This window comes from Chenopodium quinoa, unplaced genomic scaffold, assembly GCF_001683475.1.
Source record: "Chenopodium quinoa cultivar QQ74 unplaced genomic scaffold, ASM168347v1, whole genome shotgun sequence".
NCBI classification, from domain to species: domain Eukaryota; kingdom Viridiplantae; phylum Streptophyta; class Magnoliopsida; order Caryophyllales; family Amaranthaceae; genus Chenopodium; species Chenopodium quinoa.
In genome coordinates, this window is record NW_018743697.1 from 3,846,891 (window position 1) to 3,868,075 (window position 21,185).

Consider the following 21,185-nt stretch of genomic DNA (forward strand, 5'->3'; position numbering starts at 1 on the left):
AATTTTTTTTTTCTTTAAAAGGCTAAAACCAAATTTCACAAAGAATGGTCTTTAGTAGTAATTTCTCAAAATAATTGACATAGAGAGTAGGAAAGCAGAGCTAACCATGGAGAAACAAGAGCAAAAACCAAAAAGGTACATGATTTGCATATGATAAAAGCAACATTGTTCATGGGAGCAAAATTTAGCTATCTATAATGTGGGCATAACAATAAACAATAGCTATCTATCAATCTATGTATAAGGGAAGTAGCAAAATTTAGACTACATATAGATCCGGACTGTTCACAAGTCACAAGTAATCTCTTACAAGAGTTACAACACCGCACACTAAATTTCTTTGCAAATTGAAACAATCTTCACCTGCGAAATCTCCAATTTGCAACTCATTTCTTCAAAGTAAATAGGGGATTTATGGGAGCACAACAATCTTAGGCTGTTTTCTCTTAATACGACTTTCTGACTGCTGTCTTGAAGAACCATCTACCTGCATATCTGAATGTCCTTCAGAAGAATCAGCCTTCACATTTTCATCTTCATCACTGTCATCCTCATCATCATCGTCATCATCACCACTGCTACTTCCTGATTCTGAAGAGCTGTCATTGGTATGTAAATCTACAACTGGTTGGTTTCCGGCCATTGCAGCCTCTGCGGCTTCCATGGCCTCTGGAGTTTGAAGATCAGCAACACCCAGCATCAAATCCTACATTTTTAAGCCATTAGAGTACGCTCTGACATACTACTCCTGATGTCACCTAATATTCAATAGTAGATGTGAGAAAATTTGGCAATACCATTTCAATGTACTCTGATTCATTACCATGCAAAACTTCAATATCAAATTCCTCAGGTTTGTCCTGCAAATAAGTGTGCTCACATTAGAAATTAGGAAGTGCAGATTGAAGAGCTCAAGAATCGCTAGTTCTTTTAGTAAGGTTTGTTGATTCGTACCTTTGCATTAAGCTGTAGAGTTTTGTTAGCTTCAGAAATTACTCCTAGGAAATCCTTTACCTTCCCAAGCACTGCAAATCAGATTAGAAAGTGCAAGTATTTTTAATGTTACAAGCTCTATAGAAATCTACAAAAAAAAATTGTTACGAAGTTCATGTTATTAGGAGGACAAGCTAAAATTGTGGAGTGTATTATATCTACATTATAGTACAATCCTAATCCATAGTCACCAATGGAGATTACAATGATAAACCTAAAGCAAAACGTTTACAATTTACCGGCTTTGCTACATAAATCATACAGCAAATAGTTTAAAACGAAAGCTTTCATCTCATTCGAACCCATTCTATGGTCATATACATACACATTACCAGCAAAATACACAACAAGCTAAATTCAAGCACACTCTAGAATGCGATCTCATGGGTAAACCCGAAATGGGAAGACAGCAACAGCACCTCTTCATCCAAAGAGTGAATACCAATACAAGTGTGTTAAGCAATTAACATCACTTTATACTCTTCACAAGTTTCTAACTTCAAAGTTCCCAAACATTATACACATAATCTCTCCCTTACTTTGCATCACCTCCAACAATCAGCATCCAAAAAACCCACAAAATCATAACCTTTCTACAAGTTCAATATAACCCAAATTACCCAATGTTCAAATTTTCCAAAATTATAATTTCATACAAAATTTCTAAATATGAATGTATTAGGTGTTCAATCCTACATGAATATCATCTTACAATAATTACTAGAACTTTATAATAAAAGTGCAATTTCAAAAAATAACCGAGTAATAAAAAAAAACCTTGGCTTTTAGGGAGTGGCGCAGGGAAGGGCTTTCCTTCAGAATTTGGCCTCTCCTCTATCGATTTCTTGCTCTTCCCACAAACAAGCAACGCTGATTCTGCTTCTCCCCCAATTATTTTACAAAACAAAGTTAATACAAAAAAATAAAGGTAGAGAGAGAAATTTAGAGAGAGAAAGATGACCTTTAAAGGAAGAAGAAGGGTCTTTGTGCTCCAATTGCAACAGCTCTTTGCTTGTCTTCTCCATCACTTTCTCTCTCTACAATTTGAACTCTTTCTGCAGGTTGAAGAAGCTGGGGTTTTCAAAGATGGGCAATGGGATTTTCCGTAAAAACAAAAAACAAAAAAAAACAAAAAAAAAAACAAAAAAAAGGGGCAATGGGCTTTTAATTGAGATGGAATCGGCAATTAACATTATGTGCAACCTACAAATAAATAAATAGGTGCACCATATGATCACGTCTATACTTTTGAATATTTAGTAAAAAAATTTAAATATTTTTAAAAAAATGAATAATCTATTGAAAAAAATATAAACACGTTATAAAAACTTAACATAAACATGCAATTTTTTTATGTTTATATTCTATAAAGAAATGTTTATTTTGTATACCGTAAATGTTCAGTTTATATCACAAAACTATTGAATTATTACGAGTCAGACAAACTTCTTTTAAAATTTGTATGACTCGTAATAATTCAAAATTTGCCATTGTTCAGATATTTTTACCAAATGTCCAAAAAAATTTATTATTCATATTTATTTACTAAATAAAAGTAAAGGTGAGGTGCATTGCGATTGTTCGTATTTTTGTAACTAAATGTTCAAAATTTGCGATGTTCAAATTTTTTTTATTAAATGTTTAAAAATATAGATGTGATGCATTGCGATTGTTCAAATTTTTTAACTAATTGTTCAAAATTTGCGGTGTTCAGAGTTTTTTCTACATGTTAAAAATTTGCAATTGTTAATATTTTTTTTTACTAAATATTTAAAAGTATAGGCGTGATGCACATGCATCTTAAAATTTGCGAGGATCGGGTCGATTTGGCCCAAACGGGTATGATCCAAACTATAATCCAGCCCATTTTAGGCCCATAACTAAGTCTTCTCCTAAAAAGTAAGAACTCCAATTTTACTTTCTCACTCCTCTTCACTTTCTCTCTCTAAATCCCCAAAAATGGCAGCTAAAACCCTACTCCGTTCCGGAGCTTCGATCGTAACTCGCTTCCTTAACGCAACCTTAACTCAGAAATCAACTCAGAAAACCCTATTTTCTTCTTCTGTAAACCCATCATCGAAGCTTTTGATTACCCCTCCATTATCAAATCCTCACTCCTCTCTGTATCTTCTTCAAAACGATGCCGTTTCTTCCAACAACAATGGTACAGATTTTTCCTATTTTTCTCTATTATTTGATCAATTTTCAATTATATTTAAGGCCGTGTTTGGTTGATCATGAAAATGTAGGAAACGAGAAGATGGAGCAAGAAAAGAGATTGGAGATTGCAAAGATTTTGAACCCTTGTGGTCAGCCTTCCCTTGAATTCTTCTTGCCTGATGGTAATTCTATTTCACCCCCTTTTTTAAAATTAATTTTGTTCTGCAATTTATTTGGGTTTTGATTAAAAATAATGTGCGTACATTTGATGATTAATTGATTAATTTTTTTTACTTGGTAATGGGAAATTATTGGGATTTGATTGGGTGCATAGAAAGTCGGAATAGCTTATCTTGTTATCTTTGTGTGGTTGAGTTTAATGAGGCAATGCTGAAACTTTGAGCTATAGTTGGCTTTTTTTGGATGATTATTTTGAAATTGAGTTGGAAATTGGAATCATGAAATTGTAGCTATAGCTTGCATTTTGAGTATTACTCGAATGCGAGGCCCTTGAGCTGTTAGAGACTTAGAGAAAGTCGAGCAATTAGAGATAATAGAGTGTTTGATTGTGGGTAAGCCAATTGGGTCTGTGAGGTTAAAGTAGGCTATCTGAACGTGTGTTGCAAGATTCAGTTTTTTTTAATGTTACAAGATTGAGCTTGCCTAGGGGTTGAGCTTTGAGGTCAGAGAGTGAGCTTCTGTAGTATATTAGTTGCGATGGGTGGATTGTATGTTGTAGAAAGCTGCTCTGCTGCTTCTTGTAATGGATGCACGATTTGTATGCTAAGGCGAATGGAGCTTTGCTTTGCTTAAAAGGTCATTGCATATGTGGGAAACCAGCTATCTAATGGCTTAAAGAAAGTAGTGGAACTTGTAAGCACATATACTCCGGTTCCTTTATGATGGAGGATTTCATTTAGTGACTCTTCCATCCCCCTCAGCTGTGATTGGACCAATTGAATCACAATCACAACCAGTTCTCTGTCTATATGTTTTCCTTGCCTGCTATCAGCATGAAGAGCAGGAAAGGATACTGATCTCAAACTGCCAAGTGAACTTTATTTCCCAAATTGAAACTTGTGGGTTGTTGTATGGATAAAGAAAACATGGTTGGTGACAGTTCTACGATTATTTGCCTGTAAAGTTAGTGGAATATTGCAGTTAAAATTGTATGGAGAGTATCCTTGTGGTTCTTTATAGAAAGCTAAGCAAGTTATTTGAATTAGTTGTTGAGCTTTCTGCTGGGTTATGAACTTATGACTTCTGGCAGAGCTCAGATGTGGTGCCCTGAAAAGCTAAGTGTTAGGGGACTTACATGATTGTGTACAGTCTTTTGTATCCATTTAAGAGCTGAATAGAGTGTAGTCATGTGCTTGAATTAGTAATTGAGTTTTGGCCTATATTTGACTATCAGGCGATGCTGCCCATATTTTGGGCTTAGAAATGAAATCTTTTTTGATGCATAGTATAGACAACAGGGTGGTCTCTGTAATGTTAACCAATATACGTTGTATTATTTTGGTAGCTCAATGTATTCTTGTTCCACAATCTCCTTTTCGTTTTGTGCCTGTATCATGAGGCTTTGTTCAGAAATTATGGTTAGAATTGTTGATGGTCTGTGAATAAAAAAAATACTCTTTTAACTACAGTTAATATTGAACTAGATACCATGAAAGTTTTCAATATTTCTGAGATGGAATAGTTAGTTGTATAGGTTGCTTTCAGCAAAAATGGAAATTAAATCTGTCTTCATGACTTTATCTCTTTCATTCAACTTTTCAATGCACCAAATTTTGTGTCAGGCCAAATAAAATTTAATGCATTATCTCCTTACTGTGAGGTTGTAGGTCAATTGATCAAAAATATGTAAGAATTCTTAGAAATATTACCCTTCTATATGTTTCCCTACAATTGCTTGATCTGCTGATTTTTAGCTGGTTTTGATGGATGGCAGTTTGACTAACTCCCTGCTCCCGACTGTTTGGATAGTGAATATTCTGAGCCACCTTTTTGTAATCATTTTACTACAGAGTTTCATGATTGTCTTATGAGAGTTATGACACTTATCCTCAGCATCATGAGTTCATGACCGTGTGGTATACCTATTTTTAATTATGTATTATCTAATATCATTAATTCTGTGCAGCCGATGATTCTTCAAGTGATGCAATGATCTTATTTCCCAAGAGAACCTTCCAGCCTAGCACCCTTCGCCGGAAAAGGAATCACGGATTCTTTGCTCGGTAAGTATCACATGTCCCTGCTTTTTAATTTTATTTTATATGTCAAAATTTATCACTAACGAGCTGTCTGATTATGATGGAATGTTATTTTTCTCAACTTCTATAGAACTACTAGGATATATCGGCTAAGTGGTAACCATCTTATTTCCCATTACATTATAATTATTATAAAACTACTTGCTGTTTATTATCCATGGAGTTATTTTGTCTCCTCTTCTGTCTCATATAAAGTGCATCGCTTTGTTTGTCGACTTTCTTTTGTAGCAAATTGTAAGATTTTCAGATAACCATTCTCTGATGAAATAAATTATGATTTGATGATTTGATCATTGACTCCCCACTTCTTTAGTCCAAGTCATGTAAGAATTTTATGCCCTTTCCTTTTTGGAGAGGAAAAGTACAATGCCTGATGGATTCAAAAGTTTCATAATATGTGTGCTATAGCTTTGATTACGTGTATCAAAAAAATGCTACAGAGATTTAGTAACTTCTCCCTAGTATTTCTTGCCAATAAAAGCTAATTGAGATGACTAATATAAAAACAGATACATTTGTGGCTGATTGTAGCAGGCAATGTGTGTTATTAATATACTACTTGTTACTTTGCAGCAAGGCTACAAAAGGTGGGCGGAGAGTGATTGCTCGAAGAATAGCAAAGGGACGACACAGAGTCACAGCTTAGATTTTATGTGTTGATCAGTCTTATTTGCTCTCAAGCCTTGTAAGATTACAGCACATAAGTGAATTCCTTAATCGGGTTTGCTGGATTAGCCTTTTTTTGTTTGGATAGGATGCTGGTATTCTCTGATAGTACTGTCACGATGTTTGATATTTTTAAAGTCAAACCGAGCTTTGCTGGTTTATATAAACAGTTGATTTATTTAATTTTCTTATAGAATTCAAGTGGAGAAAATAAGTAAGTTGTATTGTATGTTATACTCCGTACTTTCTAAGAGTATCAATATCAATAGCAGGAATTTTACTGAAGCGTATAGCTCCTTGAGTACCTGATCCATAATTCGGGCATATATACTTAAGCTAACGACTGCCTAACTATAACTTATTGTACAGTATAATATACTTAAACTGGAATATCATAAGCTTCATGACTTTAAAAACAGTTTCATCAAAATTTAATTAAAAAAACAAATCTCTATTAGCCTCTCTAAACACGTGATACATCTTAACTTTATTTAAACGTCAATTATTTGCCAAAAATCATTGATGCCAAAGACTTCTATGACATTCTTTTTGACAAAGATACTTCTATGACATTCTTGTTAAGAAAGAAGGGTAACTTATAGACTTCTGTTATTCTGTAACTATAGTAACCTAATCTATTAAATTTTAAATCATATTCTAAATTCTAATGGTGTACTTATTTTGCTTTGATATTCTCTGTTAGTTTCACTGGTTTATGATGATGAAATGACTAATGAAGGTTAATTAACAAAAGGAAATTAATTTATAATAGTAATACATAGACTGTTCAACAATAGCCTTCTTAGCTCAGTGGTAGAGCGCGTGGCTTTTAACCACGTGGTCGTGGGTTCGATCCCCACAGACGGCGTTTTTTTTTGCGTTTGTAATGTTTTTAAAAAGCTTTACATTTGATTAAAAACATACCGGACAGTGAATATGCACACCGAACATCATACCCATAATTCCCAAAGTCAATATCCCTGATTTAGTGGAATAAAGTGATTGGCTTTACCTGTCTCATCATCATCATCATTCCTGCTTTGCGACGTAATGAGGAGGACATCATGCTAGTGAGAAATACTCGGTATATAAAAAGACTCAGGTACGACTTAACTTTTTTATCCAAGAGAGATTTTTGAATGGTTAGGGAGTAGGATCAAATTTTTTAACTGTAATTTGGAAAAGAAAAAAAAATAATAAAATTGGGCGAGAGTGGCAATAGAGTTATTGTCACCCAAGAATATATATTTTTTCTTCTCATTTTGATATTTGTTGCTCATTTAGTTTATTTATGAGTAAAATAACTTAAAATACCCTTGAGTGTACTAGAATTTGTTAAATATATCCGGATGTACAATACACCCGAGTAATTTGGTTATTAATTTTTGCTCATTTGATTAATGAGCAATTTTTTTTTGCTCTTTAATAAAACTAGGTTAAGTCCCGTGCCATATACGGGAATTTTTAATACTTAATACTTATCATTAGTTTAACACTATTATTTAATTATAAAAAATCTAATTAAAAATTTATCACACTAAAGAAAACAGAGACAATAATATAAGCATGACTAATAAAAATAACTATGAATTACATTACAAAGTTATAAACTATTATTGCATATTATTGTATAAAAAAATAATATCTTCGTTTAAATGTGTACAAATAGAATATACTTATCAAATAGGAAATGAAATATTATTGCATAGTTTGTATTAAAAACTTCTCTTAGAAGCTTTGGCCAAAAAAATAAAAAAAAAATAAAAACTTTTGGAGGGAAATTTTTTAACCTGAAGATAACATGTGTCATTCCTGGTTTCGCCTTTAGTATAAAGTTATAGATTCATAATATATGCACGACTAATAAAAATAACTATGAATTACATTACAAAGTTATAAACTATTATTGCATATTATTGTATAAAAAAAATAATATCTTTGTTTAAATGTGTACAAATAGAATATACTTATCAAATAGGAAATGAAATATTGTTGCATAGTTTGTATTAAAAACTTCTCTAAGAAGCTTTGGCCAAAAAAATAAAAAAAAATAAAAACTTTTGGAGGGAAAATTTTTAACCTGAAGATAACATGTGTCATTCCTGGTTTCGCCTTTAGTATAAAGTTATAGATGAGCAAAATTTAATGAGTAAATATCCGGTGTACATAACAGGCTCTAAATGTACATGCATCTATGTGTATATAAAAAAATTCAATGAAAAGACTATGTATATCATCAACAAAAACATACTAGTATATGATATGAAATGATCTAACACTACCAACTATTTGGCACAAAAAAAAAACTATCTTACTAACATTTTATCATACATAAGACTAACACAATATTATTTCATTATCTTCAATGAGGCTATAACTATTATTTAAGTGTTAGCTAGGGTTGGGAGAAGGAGTACATAGGTTAATTCCTCAATTTTGCAACAATTGGAAGCCTGAGTTTAACAAATAGTTCAACAGCGTGCTGAATTACTGATGATAATAAGTGAATTTTGAAAAACACTACCTATGTCCACCAAAATATTAAATAATGTCTTACTTTATTGATTTTTGAATTATTCTATTGATATATTTCACACCATGTAACTGTTCCCTTCAAGTTTTTCATAAAGATTAATTATTAGTTTGATTAAAAGTCAATTGCTCCCAAAAGGAAGAATTAGATGTTCTGGATTAGCACTAATGATAAAGGTTATGATATGATACTATTATCATAATTTACCAGCTTTTATTAAATAATAAGTTTAGATGATCAACTTTCATACACGTACTTGTATGTAATCCAACCCCGTCAAGAAAGAAGGCAATCTTTTTAAAACAGTGGGAGGTATCACAATTATATGTTTTTCCAAAAGTGATAATTTCGTCATGATTTTTGTAGGGTTTTTTTTTACAGATCAAGCAATTAATTTCATTGAACAATCATAATTCTATAGCTAATATATAAAGTATAATGTTTACGATTATTATATACATAACATATAGTTTTTGATACATTAACTACTAGAGCTTGTTCACTTCAACTTAATTTCAGTTCAGTTTACTTCATTTCAATTCAGTCCAGCTCCAATCAGTTCAGTTCAGAGCATTCCCATCAGTGAGGAGAATTTTGCTCATGAGCAATATTGATGAGCAAAATTGCTTTATTTGCTTCCCCACCAATGAGCAAAGCAAAATATGCTCATGAGCATAATTAAATTTGCTCATCCTATGAGCAAAAATGATAATGAACAGTGAAATCATGGGGCCCAGCCATAGCACTAACCGTCCTTTTTTTTTGCTTTTCACACCCTCAAAACGACGAGTTTTGGGGTTTGCTCTGGAGAACTATCCCCCAAAACGCGTCGTTTTGTAGGCAGCAAAGCAAAAAAAAAATTAAACATAGCTGCTGACAGGGCGCGTCAGTCCAGCGAATAGGAAGCTGACACGCGTCCCTGTCAGCTTGTTCCTCCAATCAAATAATATTACCGTTTAGCAACGGTAATTAAATTGAAACGGTAATTTGGCCGTTTTAACTTTATTAAAAAAAAAAAAAATTCATCAACGGTTATTTTTTTTTTCTCTACAAATAGAGATCCATTTTGACATATTTTGGTATAATTTCAAAAATCACAAAAACACTCAATATTACACTTAATCCCATTTCTAGTGAGATTTATGTTATATTTTCTAATATAAAGTTGAGAAAGGTTAATTTTTTTTTGGTTTATTATTTTTAATTACTGTTTTTAGTACTTTAATAATTTTTCAAAACGTTATTATTGATATTTTAAGTAGCAATTTTTTTTTAAGTTTAAAAAATCCAAAAAACTCTTTATTATTTTTACTCCCAAGTTTAGTTAGATTAAATTTTCATTTTCTAATATTACTCTTTATTTTTTTAGTATAACTACTTTTTTTCTCAACAAAAAAAAAATTATTTAATTACTTTTTGTAGCACTCAGAAATTATTTAAAACGTTATTAACGTTATTTTATTTTAATTTAGGTGTGCCTCTTAAGTATACATTGTTGTTTTTAATTTATTATCCAATATAATGGATCCAAACAACCCTAATTACAATCAACTTGCTCAACATTTTTCTGATTTAGGTGATGATTTCATTAGTAGTCCAAATTTTCAATTATTCCTAGAAAGATTAGGCAACCCTTCTTCTCAAAATTCCGTTCATCAACCAACACCTCCACAAATTCCCAATGAAAACACTTTTTTTGAGCAACAAACTCCTCCCGTTACCGAAGGGAGCAACTCTGAGTACGATGTCAGCCAAGAAGAAGCTGTTCCGGAGACACCACAGTACCCTCCACCACCTCCAAGGATTCCGGCCAATCAACCACTTGCCAAAGCGAGTCGCATTTGGTCGGTTGCTGAAGATGAAGCTCTAATTGGGTTCTACCTGGAACTAAGTGATGATGCGCTTCATGGTACGAGCCAAAAGGCATCCGAACTATGGCGAAAAGTTCATGCAGCTTACTGTAAACTACAAGCTGAGAAACCGCATATTCTCCCGCCAAAACCTATGAAGAGTTTGGAGACACATTGGAGAAGAATGGAAGCTGATTTGCTACAGTGGACTAATTGCTATGACGAGGCGGGCAAACTCCCTGAAAGCGGAAGTGGTTACAACGAAGCCGATCAAATTAAACACGCTTCCAAGTTGTTTTATATCTCCTCTAATCCATAACATAATTTTGCATTTCCACATGGAGTGGAAATGGTTAATAAAGATCCGAAGTGGAGGACTAAACTAAGATGGGGTCTGTCAAAAGAGGAAAGAAAGGGTTGCGGTGCTGATGATGAGGAAGATAGCAGTGGAAGTGGGAAAAGGTGTAGGGGGAGAGTGAGAATGAAATCCGTACTGATGGATTTATGTCCGGAGGATTACCACGACTAGACGGTGTCAAAAAAAACGAAGGCTAAGCGTAAGGGCAAAGAAGTTGCTTCCGAAAGTGCAATATTGAGCATTAGTGAGCAGATAAAGGCGTGTACTGAGGTTAGAGAACGAGAGGCGAATTTACGACAACAACGGTTGGAACTTGATCGAGAAAAGGAAAAGAGGAAGCAAAAACAAGTTGAATTAGCAGAGAAGAAGATGAATTTTGATATGCTTCAATCACTTTTAGCAAGGACAACACCACTCACTCCAGCTGAAGAGGCCCACAAGGACGAGTTACTTCAATTAGTCCACGGTAGAAATTGACTGTATTTCCTTAATGAGTTTATTTTTAATTAGTTGTATTCTGAGTTTAGATTTGTTTAATTATTTTATCTTTAATTAGTATATATTTATTTTGTTCAATTTTAATTAATACTATTTTTAGGTTAGCTTTCTTTACTTAGTTAATCTTTAATTAGTTTAATTTTTATGAGTTGTATTCATGTCCCTTGTCTTATTAGACATTGAGTTATAATATGTCTTTCATGTCAGTTGTATAATTGTATTTTGAATAGTCAAGATTCTTTTCTGTCTTACTATCTTAAGTGTCATTGAATTGTCAATCATGTTTCATCACTCATTGAATTGTCAATCATGTTTCATCAGTCATGGAATTGTCATTCATATTTTGGACTTGTCATTGAGTTTTCATGCTTATAAATGATAGTGATACCATCTTACGCAAATATAATCCAACTCCTCAAAAAATATCCAAACACCCAAGTAACCAGCAAACACAATGTTTTCCATTAGCTCAACCTCCAGCTCGTCTGATTCTGATCAATACGTTGAATTTGATCATTTAGTTGATGAATTTGTCACAACCCATCTACCAACTTTGTTGTATAACAACCAAACACAACCCCAACCCGTATCCGATGTTGAATGTGTTCCAGAGCGTAGAGGGGATACGGATAGAAGAGATAGGGAAAAGGGGCATGTTCAATTATTTAATGATTACTTTGCAAGTAATCCAGTTTATAGCGACAAACAATTCCGGTGTAGATTTCGAATGCAACGACCTTTGTTTTGTAGGATTATGAACAAGGTGGTCGAGGGGGATCAATTCTTCCAGCAGCGTAGGAATGCAGCTGGAAGGCTTGGTTTATCACCGTTGCAGAAATGCACCGCTGCGATTAGAATGTTGGCGTACGGTACCTGTCCAGATGCGGTGGATGAGTATCTGCGCATTGGCGAAACTACCTCCAGATTGGCTTTGCAACATTTTTGTCAAGGGGTTATTACACATTTTGAAGCTGAATATCTCAGAAGTCCCACCGACGATGATTTAAGGAGAATCTTGCATCAAAATGAAATGCGAGGTTTTCCCGGTATGATAGGTAGCATTGACTGCATGCATTGGGAGTGGAAGAATTGTCCTATGGCTTGGAAAGCGCAATACGCAGGCCGTAATAAAAATGCAACCCTCATTCTGGAGGCCGTTGCAGATCAAGATTTATGGATTTGGCATGCATTCTTTGGAATCCCGGGATCTTGTAATGATCTTAATGTCCTTTACCGATCTCCGGTCTTTGATGATGTTCTTCATGGTCGGGCACCTCCAATTCATTTCACCGTGAACGACCATGAGTACAACTTGGGCTATTACTTAGCAGATGGCATTTACCCAAAATGGGCTACTTTTATTCAAGGTATAACACTTCCACAACTTCAAAAGGATAAATTATTTGCTGATAAACAAGCTGCAGCTCGGAAGGACGTTGAACGGGCTTTTGGGGTTTTACAGGCTAGGTTTGCCGTTCTACGACAACCCTTTCTTGCGTTTAACGAAGACATATTGTGTGACATAATGAAAGCTTGTATCATTATGCACAACATGATTGTCGAAGATGAACGACACAACTATGCTCGTGCCGAAGTTTTAAGAAGGTACTATGAACAAGATCGCCCGCAAATTACAAGACCCACTACAAGTGCTACAGTTAACAACAACGAGCCTTTTGAATTCAATGTTGGCCGACCGCCAAACGTTGATTTCGACACGTTCGTCCACAGAAGAATGTCACTACGTGATAGAGACACTCATGTTCAATTAAAAGCGGATTTAGTGGAACACATTTGGCAAAAATATGGTTCTATTAATGAGTAAAAAAAATAAATTTGTCGTAAGATTACAATTTAATAGAGTATTAATCGTACGTTTAAAATCTAGGTTCGTTATTGGTTTGTAGTATTAAATGTATTCGTACGCTAATTAAATTTTATGTTGTATTAAATTTATAATTAATTAGCGATTAAATTTCAATATTATGAATGAAAATTTAATAATTGTATTAAATTAAATAAAAGTATAATTGTAATTAGTACCCATAAATATTCATTTAACCAAAACATAATAAATATTAATAGGGTGATGTGTAAGAGAGAGAGATATTGGTGGGGTATGTGAAAAAGTAGGAGAGAGATTGATGAGCATTTTTTTTTTGCTCACTAGTGGGATAAATTTTGCTCACTAAAAATGCTCATGAGTAAATTTAGTTGGGAAGAGAGAGAAAGTGGGTAGAGAGAGAATGAGGAGAATTTGTTTTGCTCACTAGTGGGGATGCTCTCAGTTCAGCTCCAATCAGTTCAGTTCAGTTCAGCTCCGATCCAATCAGTTCAGTTCAGTTCAGCTCCAAATTTCATTCTCTCATAAAATATTCATTTTAGCTCAGTTCAGTTTAGTTCAATTCAGCTCCAATTAGTTTAGTTTAGTTTAGTTCAATTCAGTTCAATTCAGCTCCAATTAGTTTAGTTTAGTTTAGTTCAATTCAGTTCAATTCAACTCCAATCAGTTCAATTTATGTGAACAAGCCTCTAAAATACTACGTACTTTTGTCGAATGGGACCAATGTGTTAAGACAACTATTTAGAGGTAACATGGTATAGGTTAAGTTAGTATTCTTGGAATCCATTTATAGTCAAGAATACTAAAGAAAATTTAACATTATAATATTGAAAATTGTGGAATAATAGCATGGCTGCCTATGTACGAACGATGAGAGCAAGTATTTCATTGGTTCAAAGTGTAATTGGCCCTGTTTGGTAGTAAGCTTATTGGGGGTATATTAGCTTATTTGACTAACTTTAGCTGATTGACTAGTCAAACAAGCTAATACAAGTGATTGGTAGTAAGCTTATTGAAAGAGCTTATTCCACTAAATAAGCTTTTTTTTGAAAAAGCTCATTTTAGGAGCTTTTTCAATTAGCTTATTCATTAATTATTGTGAAATGACACTTATAACCTCATTTAATTTAAAATCCTATCTAAACTACCTACCCCACAATTAGCTTATTGGTCATTTCACATACACAATCACCTTTAAGCTTACACTTTTATATAATCAGTTAATACAATAAGTTAGTCAAATCAGTTAATAAAATCAGCTAGTCAAAATCAGTTAACTCAATCAGTTTCAGCTTTCAGCTTTCTCCCAAATAGGGTCATTGTCTTTCGTTGTACTCAGTACTTAATCTAGCTAAGCTAGTTCAATTTCCTTTAACCGGGAAAAAAAAAAATTGCATGACAAATTGACAACGTACCCTTCTTTCTCTAATGATAAGATCAAAATTATTGCCAAATATTACTGCACCTATGAAGAACTGTTCTACAATTCAAGTACATAACTCCATGTTTTTTTCTGTCCATCATTGTACGTAGATCGACACACATCCTTATAACACTTCATATGTTCTTAAGTTCCTTGTCAATTACGTAGTATTACAATGTAGGACGTAACATACGATATTTGTATAAAGATTATTCATTTAGAATATTGTTTGGTTATCAAATTACCATCAAATGCATATAAAGATTACATACAAACATACCTATCTATGTATATGATACATCATCTTCACTTATTTAATTTGAACTATACACTGCAAAATAAAAAATGAAAGAATAATTTACAGCTGTCTAAGGTAATATTTTGGCTCAAAGATCATAGAGTTGACTTATGAGAATCAAATATTATCTGTGAACAATTTTGTACTGTTGAGATTTTCTGGGGTACTGTGGGGTAAACAGCAGGTAAAGTAATTAATAGAACAAGTACTTGATACACTAAGAGACATTTAAGTACCTAAATTAGAAATCTAATTTTGACAGAAAAATAACCGATTCATATTATTTAATTATACATATTAACATATTTATGTTCTTATATAGTATTCAATATTCATGCATGTAGGTCCAAATTTCATTTTAATGGTAAACATGTGAATGCATATCCTATATTTCTTCCTTAAGACCCTGAACTAGAAATATTTAGGTTTCCTTCTGATGGAAAATTAATTGGAAAAAAACCAGCAAATACTGATTAATACAGTGCTCATTATTGTATATATGAAGCTTATTTAAAAACGTTCATAATTATTATATATAGTCCAAATTTACATTTATAAAGGTACTAAGAAATAAATGTTATAAAAGCCTAAGTTTTGCCATAATCAGGCATTCCAACAGCTAGGAGTGCTAGGGTTCACAACAACTTGGCTGCCATCACATGGTAATGATGATGGTGGCGGTCGTGGTGGCGATGATGAGGATGATGATGAGGATGGTATCATGACATGATCATCCATACGAGCATAATTATTATTATAGTACTCATCAAATTGTGGTTTAGAAATAACATCTATAAGGGAGCTATAATTGTTATGATGATGAGATGGTGATGAGGATGACATGGTTTCTAATTTTGGCATGGTTGGGAATACTCCGGCCATCATCATCGACGTCGTTGTTGTTAGCTTCATCTTCATAGTTGCCTCATCATCATCATCATAAGGAGGTGGTGCATAAATTGATGATTGTGGACATGAGTAATCTAGCTCTGGGTTAACAATTTGGTGTTGATTTTGATTAATACCAACTTCATTAATCAAGTGTTGAAAGCGTAATGATGATGATGATAATGTAGGATTGTCATAAGAAATAATGGGTGGAATTGAATTATGAGGGGTAGCTTGGGTAAGGATGAGATCATTATTTGGATAATCATATATATTAGAAAGCAAATTAGGGCTAAGAGAAGGATAAAAGGCGGTAAATCCTCCTCCAGTATCATGATTATTATTATTATTATCATGAGCTAATAAGCTATTTGAGGAATTGGTTGTAGGAAGATAATTAACATAAAGATCATCAGTGATGGTATTAGGGATGGAGCCCATGGAGGTCGTAGCGGCCATGGTGGTAGCAACTTGAGAGAAAAGTTTTTTCTTAATGCTTGAATTCCAAAAATTCTTCACTTCGTTGTCTGTTCTTCCTGGTAAATACTTGGCTATTTGAGACCATCTGCAGACAAAAAAAAAAAAAAAAAAAAAATCATAAAGAAGAAATGATAGGTGTAATTACTTCGTATTCATGTATAATATGATCATTAATACTGTATGTTAATAATCAAACATCATGCTTAAAGATGACAAGATGTATATATTTATATTTACTAATTCATATTACACCATCAAGACAACTAAAGATTTCTAACATTGTTCAAATAAATTACACTGTTTTGTAAAATTATGGAAGCAATTCAAATTACACTATGAAGACCACTATATATATACTATATAATAAATGTGAACAGATAAAATATGCTACTTGTTTTCAACGGTCAATCCAAAAAAGGGGGGAAAAGAAGAAAGAAAAGGGGGAGAAAGAAGAAGAACCTGTTGCCTAAAATTCTGTGGAGGTCAATGATGAGAGCAGCTTCTTGTTGAGAAAAACTCCCACGTTTCAAGTCAGGTCTCAAGTAATTTATCCATCTTAATCTGCAACTTTTTCCACATCTTTGTAAACCTAAAAATGTATAACAAAAATTTGTTTATGAAAGACGACGCAATTAAAACTAAATCAGTATAGATCAAGGATACGGATTTTGGGCTAGTATTCCAAAAGACGCGAAATTAAAAATGAAAGAAAGAGAGAGAAGAACCACTAACCAGCTAGTCTAGGGACAGAACTCCAGCAGCCATGACCGTAGGTGGTAAGGTAGTTGATGAGCTTCTCATCTTCTTCAGGAGACCATAACCCTCTTTTCACCTTTTGCTTGTTGCAGCATGTGTGATGCCCCATTAATTAATTCCTAATTATCCCTTAATTAGCTTCTTCTCAAATTAATTATTAGGATAACTTTTATTGTGCTAGCACTATAATTACTATATTAGTACTTTCTTATTTATTACATACTTACATAGAATGTGTTTTGAAAGAAGTAATAAGGAAATAAAGTTGTATTTTTTTTTTTTTCAATGGAAGGCTTGGTTTAGAGAGAGAAGGGAATGGACGTTTTTTTGTGTTGAAATTTAGATATATAAAAGCTTTTTTTGGAGGAGAGGAAGTGGACTAGAGGAGAGGGGAAGAAGTGCGTGGATTTTAAGGGTAAGGGACTAAGGGATGAAGAGGTAGGTGTTACAACTATGATTAACGTTTATTGTTTTTATTCACATGAAATTCACACTAAACATTATGGAATTCATACCAAGTATACAAATAGTAGAGATTTTGGAACCATTTTTTTTTTTTGAGACACAAGAGTTATTGGAACTTTATAGAATTTGGACCTTGTATATTTCTTGAAGCTATTTTTTGAGGTGAAAATGAGTTAATTAAAGCTTGATCTTTTTATCAAATAACACTTCCTAGATTAAAAAAAAAAACGAATATTGCTATTAATGGAATTCTTTAGGGTCTATTGATTTCTAAGAAAAAATTGATTAAATAGAAACTTAATATGTATATAGGAAATATAAATTCATAGGATTCCTCCGTTTAATTGTTTCAAATGAAGTTATTTAGGGCATGTTCACATTTACTTAACTAAACTGAACTGATTGGAGCTGAACTAAACTGAACTGAACTGATTGGAGCTGAACTGAGCTGAATTGAAATGAATATTTTATGAGAGGGGGAATTTAGGAGCTGAACCAAACTAAACTGAACTTATTGGAGCTGAACTGAACTGAATTGAAATGAATATTTTATGAGAGGGGAAATTTAGGAGCTGAACCGAACTAAACTGAACTTATTGGAGCTGAACTGAACTGAATTGATTAGAGCTTAACTGAATTGAAATTAAGTAAATGTGAACAGGCCCTTAAATGTTCTTGGCTTGTATGTAGTAGTTTATTACTTCGTATTTTATCAAACATAAGACGTCAAAATTAATGAAAAAAAAGGGGACGATTTGGGGGTGGGAAACTAGTTAATTGATCAGTAATAATTAAAGTTGGGTAAGGGCCAAACTACACCCGATTGTATCAACGGGCCTTATGTTCAAATGAGTCTTGGCTAAAACGAGTCAAGAAACAATTCATGTCATGTCAAACTCATACATACTAATCTTTCAAATGAGGCTCGTGCACTATGACTTTGTTAGATTTTTTGTATATTGATTACATGGAGCAATTAGGATAATAGGATGTACAAGAGATCAGATACGAATACGGGGGTAAAAGTACAAGTACAAAAAAAATAATGTCAATCCCAAATTAAAGGACACTAATAGTACATTAGTACTAAACCTCTGTATAAAGAGGAGGGAATATTAAATATTTGGTTATAATTAGAAAAATATAGAGAGATGAATAAACCCTATTTACGCATGTCACACATACAGTGAAAAGGAAGGGCCCATGTGGCTTTTGGAAGGGGCACAGTCCGCTAAAAGGCATTGCTAGAAATTCAGTTTAATCTTTAACCTATGGCTTCCTTATTATAATTTGTCTTTATTTGGACTACTTAATTCTATATATAGTTGATCAGTTTCATATACCAGAAACTCTAAAAGTTTAATTTGATCATTTAATTTATGGACTGTCTTTTTACAATTAAGTAAAGGAGAAAGGTGTAGATGTGAATTGTGAAAAGACTGAAGATTTCTAGCTTAGAGAAAATCCGGCCATGTCAAATTGTAGCAAATTAAATTGGACCGTAAACACCCCTACTCATTCATTGTGAAGTTAAGGATGATCTATGAGAACAAGAGTTGTAATTTCCTTTTGTGATTGATGACAGCTTGATAGATAATAGTGCTGCTGGGCTCAAATTTGGGCATATGGAGTTATGAATGCCATAATAGCTAATTTAACATTCCTTAACAATGAAAATTGACAACTAAAAGCCAAAAAATTAAGGATAAAGTTGTACGGGAAGATACCGATAACTAGTACAGTGCCGATATCTATTGGTTTACAAACTAAACAGGTACGGGTTTGTAATCATAAACGCATATCGGTGAGATCCCATAACGATATAGATATCGGCCTCTTGAATATTATTAGCATGCGACGTGGCGTTGATTAATCAACACTTGGCATAAAATGTTTTGCATGGCATGCAGCCACCTGGCAGTTGAAATCATTATAAATATGTGAGTTTATCCTAATTAAAAGGTAGCATTTATTACTCTCTCTCTTTTTTTCTCTCTCTCTTCATATCATCTCTTTCTCTTAAACACTTTCTAACTTTATCATCGGAGTGGTTATCCCCGGATTCACCCCGAGGTTAACTAATCCTCACTTCCTATGTAGGTGCTTAGCTGGACGATAGGGTCTTCACGGATCTCGAATACGGGTTGTTGGATCCCAACAGGAACAAAAGCTAAGCCATTAGTCATATAGGTGGAGATAAGAGTAGGAATGGTAGTTATAAATTTGTAATTGTGAATTTTCATTGTCACTCTCATCTTCCTTTCTTGAAACATTATGATTATCTTACTAATCATTATTATTACTATGAAAAAAGTGCAATTTACGCCATAATTGATCTCTTCTGCGCCACCAAAATTTGATTTGCACGCAACAACATATTTTTCCATGCAAAAATCGTGCAGCCCAAACTGTAGGAATCTTGTACTTACTCCCAATGTTTGCGTTGACTCTTGTTATTATGTTCAATAGTCACTATATGATTTTTATTACTCTCCATCTCATTTTTGCTCGACTTGCACAAAATGATCTTACAGAAGTGGGTCAAACGGAGTAAGTAAAATGAGATTCTAGGAGTAACAAATTTCAATTTCAACAGATGTAGTTTTTATGTGTTGTGTCACGTCGTGCTAGTTAGCTCCATAAACAATTTTATATACAAATTAATCAAAACTAAGCTAGCTAACATGCATCCAAGCAAGTCTATTGTGCTTGTTCCAAATTTATAGGCCGAATTTTAAAAATAATTTTCATACATAGCTCATAACGTTAACGCACAACCATGTCATCATATCCAATTTGTTGCGGGATTGTACCAAATCAGGTCATTTTCGTGCCATGTTAGACCAATGTTCGTACCTCCCAATCATGCCATGACCATCTCAAAGCATAAGTAAAGAGGTGGAAAGAAGTCATCATCTTTTGTACTGTGTGATTAATGGAACAAATTCAAAGTTTCTCATGTAAAAAGAGAATCCTTTGGCGTGTAACACTTTTATTTTTATTTGACCTTTGTCGTGTATTATTTATTATTCTACTATTAAAACAAAAAGTATTAGGGTATCTTTTACTTTTGGAAAATAAACATTATTAGTAACCTATAGTAGTAGTTATAAAATAATTAATTAGAATAATATGATAACAATTTTTTTTATTTTTTTTTTTGAAATTATGATTAGCCATGATTTATTTAGCTAGTAATATCAAGAATATGGCCTGGCTAGCTCAATATTAAAGCAGTGTCAACCAATAACAACAAAGAATAACAGTAATAATCATGCAATAAACAGTTGAAAATAATTATTAGCATTATTACACTTATAATTACTTTATAATTTGACCAAATAATATTTGCATTGATATAATATTTGAGATAATAAGTTAATAATAAACCCTTTTTTTGTTAAAATGATCAATATGATATTATGATCAACAAAAAATAACCTGACTAGATCAAAGCATACTAAAACGAAGTACTCCATATATGCTATACAAAGTGGGGCCCATAAAAATTCTGGATCAAGGAGTTAGTTTATATAGCAAGAACTTTTTGCTGATTATAAGCTTAAATTGGAAGGAAAAATAATGGACCAAATGAGATTTCTTAGAATAAATGTAAGCACATGCAACAATTAATGTGTGCAGGACTCTTTGCTTCATTTTGTTGTGTCACTATGGGACACTGATTTTAACACTCT

The 21,185-nt window shown here is 33.1% G+C and overlaps 4 protein-coding genes and 1 non-coding gene across 5 annotated transcripts; 3 read left to right on the forward strand and 2 right to left on the reverse strand.

The window, feature by feature from the left end:
* Positions 1-122: 122 nt before the first annotated feature.
* LOC110684339 (histone deacetylase HDT2-like) lies at positions 123-2,150 on the reverse strand. The gene is made up of 5 exons (XM_021860785.1): positions 1,955-2,150; positions 1,771-1,869; positions 955-1,025; positions 798-860; positions 123-706 (listed from the first exon to the last, which is right to left on the reverse strand). Exons 1-5 carry the CDS (start codon positions 2,016-2,018, stop codon positions 413-415), a joined length of 591 nt encoding a protein of 196 aa, XP_021716477.1. The 5' UTR covers positions 2,019-2,150; the 3' UTR covers positions 123-412.
* Positions 2,151-2,886: 736 nt separating this feature from the next.
* On the forward strand, positions 2,887-6,383 carry LOC110684340. The gene is made up of 4 exons (XM_021860786.1): positions 2,887-3,157; positions 3,243-3,335; positions 5,300-5,396; positions 6,006-6,383. The coding sequence occupies exons 1-4, from the start codon at positions 2,953-2,955 to the stop codon at positions 6,076-6,078; spliced, it is 468 nt and encodes a 155-aa protein (XP_021716478.1). The 5' UTR covers positions 2,887-2,952; the 3' UTR covers positions 6,079-6,383.
* Positions 6,384-6,894: 511 nt separating this feature from the next.
* On the forward strand, positions 6,895-6,966 carry TRNAK-UUU. Its single transcript has one exon. It is a non-coding gene; the product is annotated as a tRNA-Lys (tRNA).
* Positions 6,967-11,791: 4,825 nt separating this feature from the next.
* On the forward strand, positions 11,792-13,162 carry LOC110684496 (protein ALP1-like). The gene has a single exon (XM_021860951.1). It carries the CDS (start codon positions 11,792-11,794, stop codon positions 13,160-13,162), a length of 1,371 nt encoding a protein of 456 aa, XP_021716643.1.
* A 2,284-nt stretch (positions 13,163-15,446) lies between these two features.
* On the reverse strand, positions 15,447-17,401 carry LOC110683971 (transcription factor MYB26-like). Its single transcript, XM_021860368.1, has 3 exons — positions 17,002-17,401; positions 16,729-16,858; positions 15,447-16,354 (listed from the first exon to the last, which is right to left on the reverse strand). The coding sequence occupies exons 1-3, from the start codon at positions 17,132-17,134 to the stop codon at positions 15,505-15,507; spliced, it is 1,113 nt and encodes a 370-aa protein (XP_021716060.1). The 5' UTR covers positions 17,135-17,401; the 3' UTR covers positions 15,447-15,504.
* Between the last annotated feature and the right edge of the window lie 3,784 nt (positions 17,402-21,185).

Bases quoted from the DNA above. Each gene is read 5' to 3' on its own strand.
- LOC110684339 (XM_021860785.1), bottom strand. From the start codon at position 2,018: ATGGAGAAGACAAGCAAAGAGCTGTTGCAATTGGAGCACAAAGACCCT. The intron at 1,026-1,770 runs GTTTTTTTTTAT...TCTGATTTGCAG, and splicing joins GCCACTCCCTAAAAGCCAAG to TGCTTGGGAAGGTAAAGGAT. The intron at 707-797 runs GTATTGCCAAAT...TTAAAAATGTAG, and splicing joins AATCAGAGTACATTGAAATG to GATTTGATGCTGGGTGTTGC.
- LOC110684340 (XM_021860786.1), top strand. From the start codon at position 2,953: ATGGCAGCTAAAACCCTACTCCGTTCCGGAGCTTCGATCGTAACTCGC. The intron at 3,158-3,242 runs GTACAGATTTTT...ATGAAAATGTAG, and splicing joins CGTTTCTTCCAACAACAATG to GAAACGAGAAGATGGAGCAA. The intron at 5,397-6,005 runs GTAAGTATCACA...GTTACTTTGCAG, and splicing joins AATCACGGATTCTTTGCTCG to CAAGGCTACAAAAGGTGGGC.
- LOC110684496 (XM_021860951.1), top strand. From the start codon at position 11,792: ATGTTTTCCATTAGCTCAACCTCCAGCTCGTCTGATTCTGATCAATAC.
- LOC110683971 (XM_021860368.1), bottom strand. From the start codon at position 17,134: ATGGGGCATCACACATGCTGCAACAAGCAAAAGGTGAAAAGAGGGTTA. The intron at 16,859-17,001 runs GTTAGTGGTTCT...ATACATTTTTAG, and splicing joins TTCTGTCCCTAGACTAGCTG to GTTTACAAAGATGTGGAAAA. The intron at 16,355-16,728 runs GTTCTTCTTCTT...TTTTGTCTGCAG, and splicing joins CACAGAATTTTAGGCAACAG to ATGGTCTCAAATAGCCAAGT.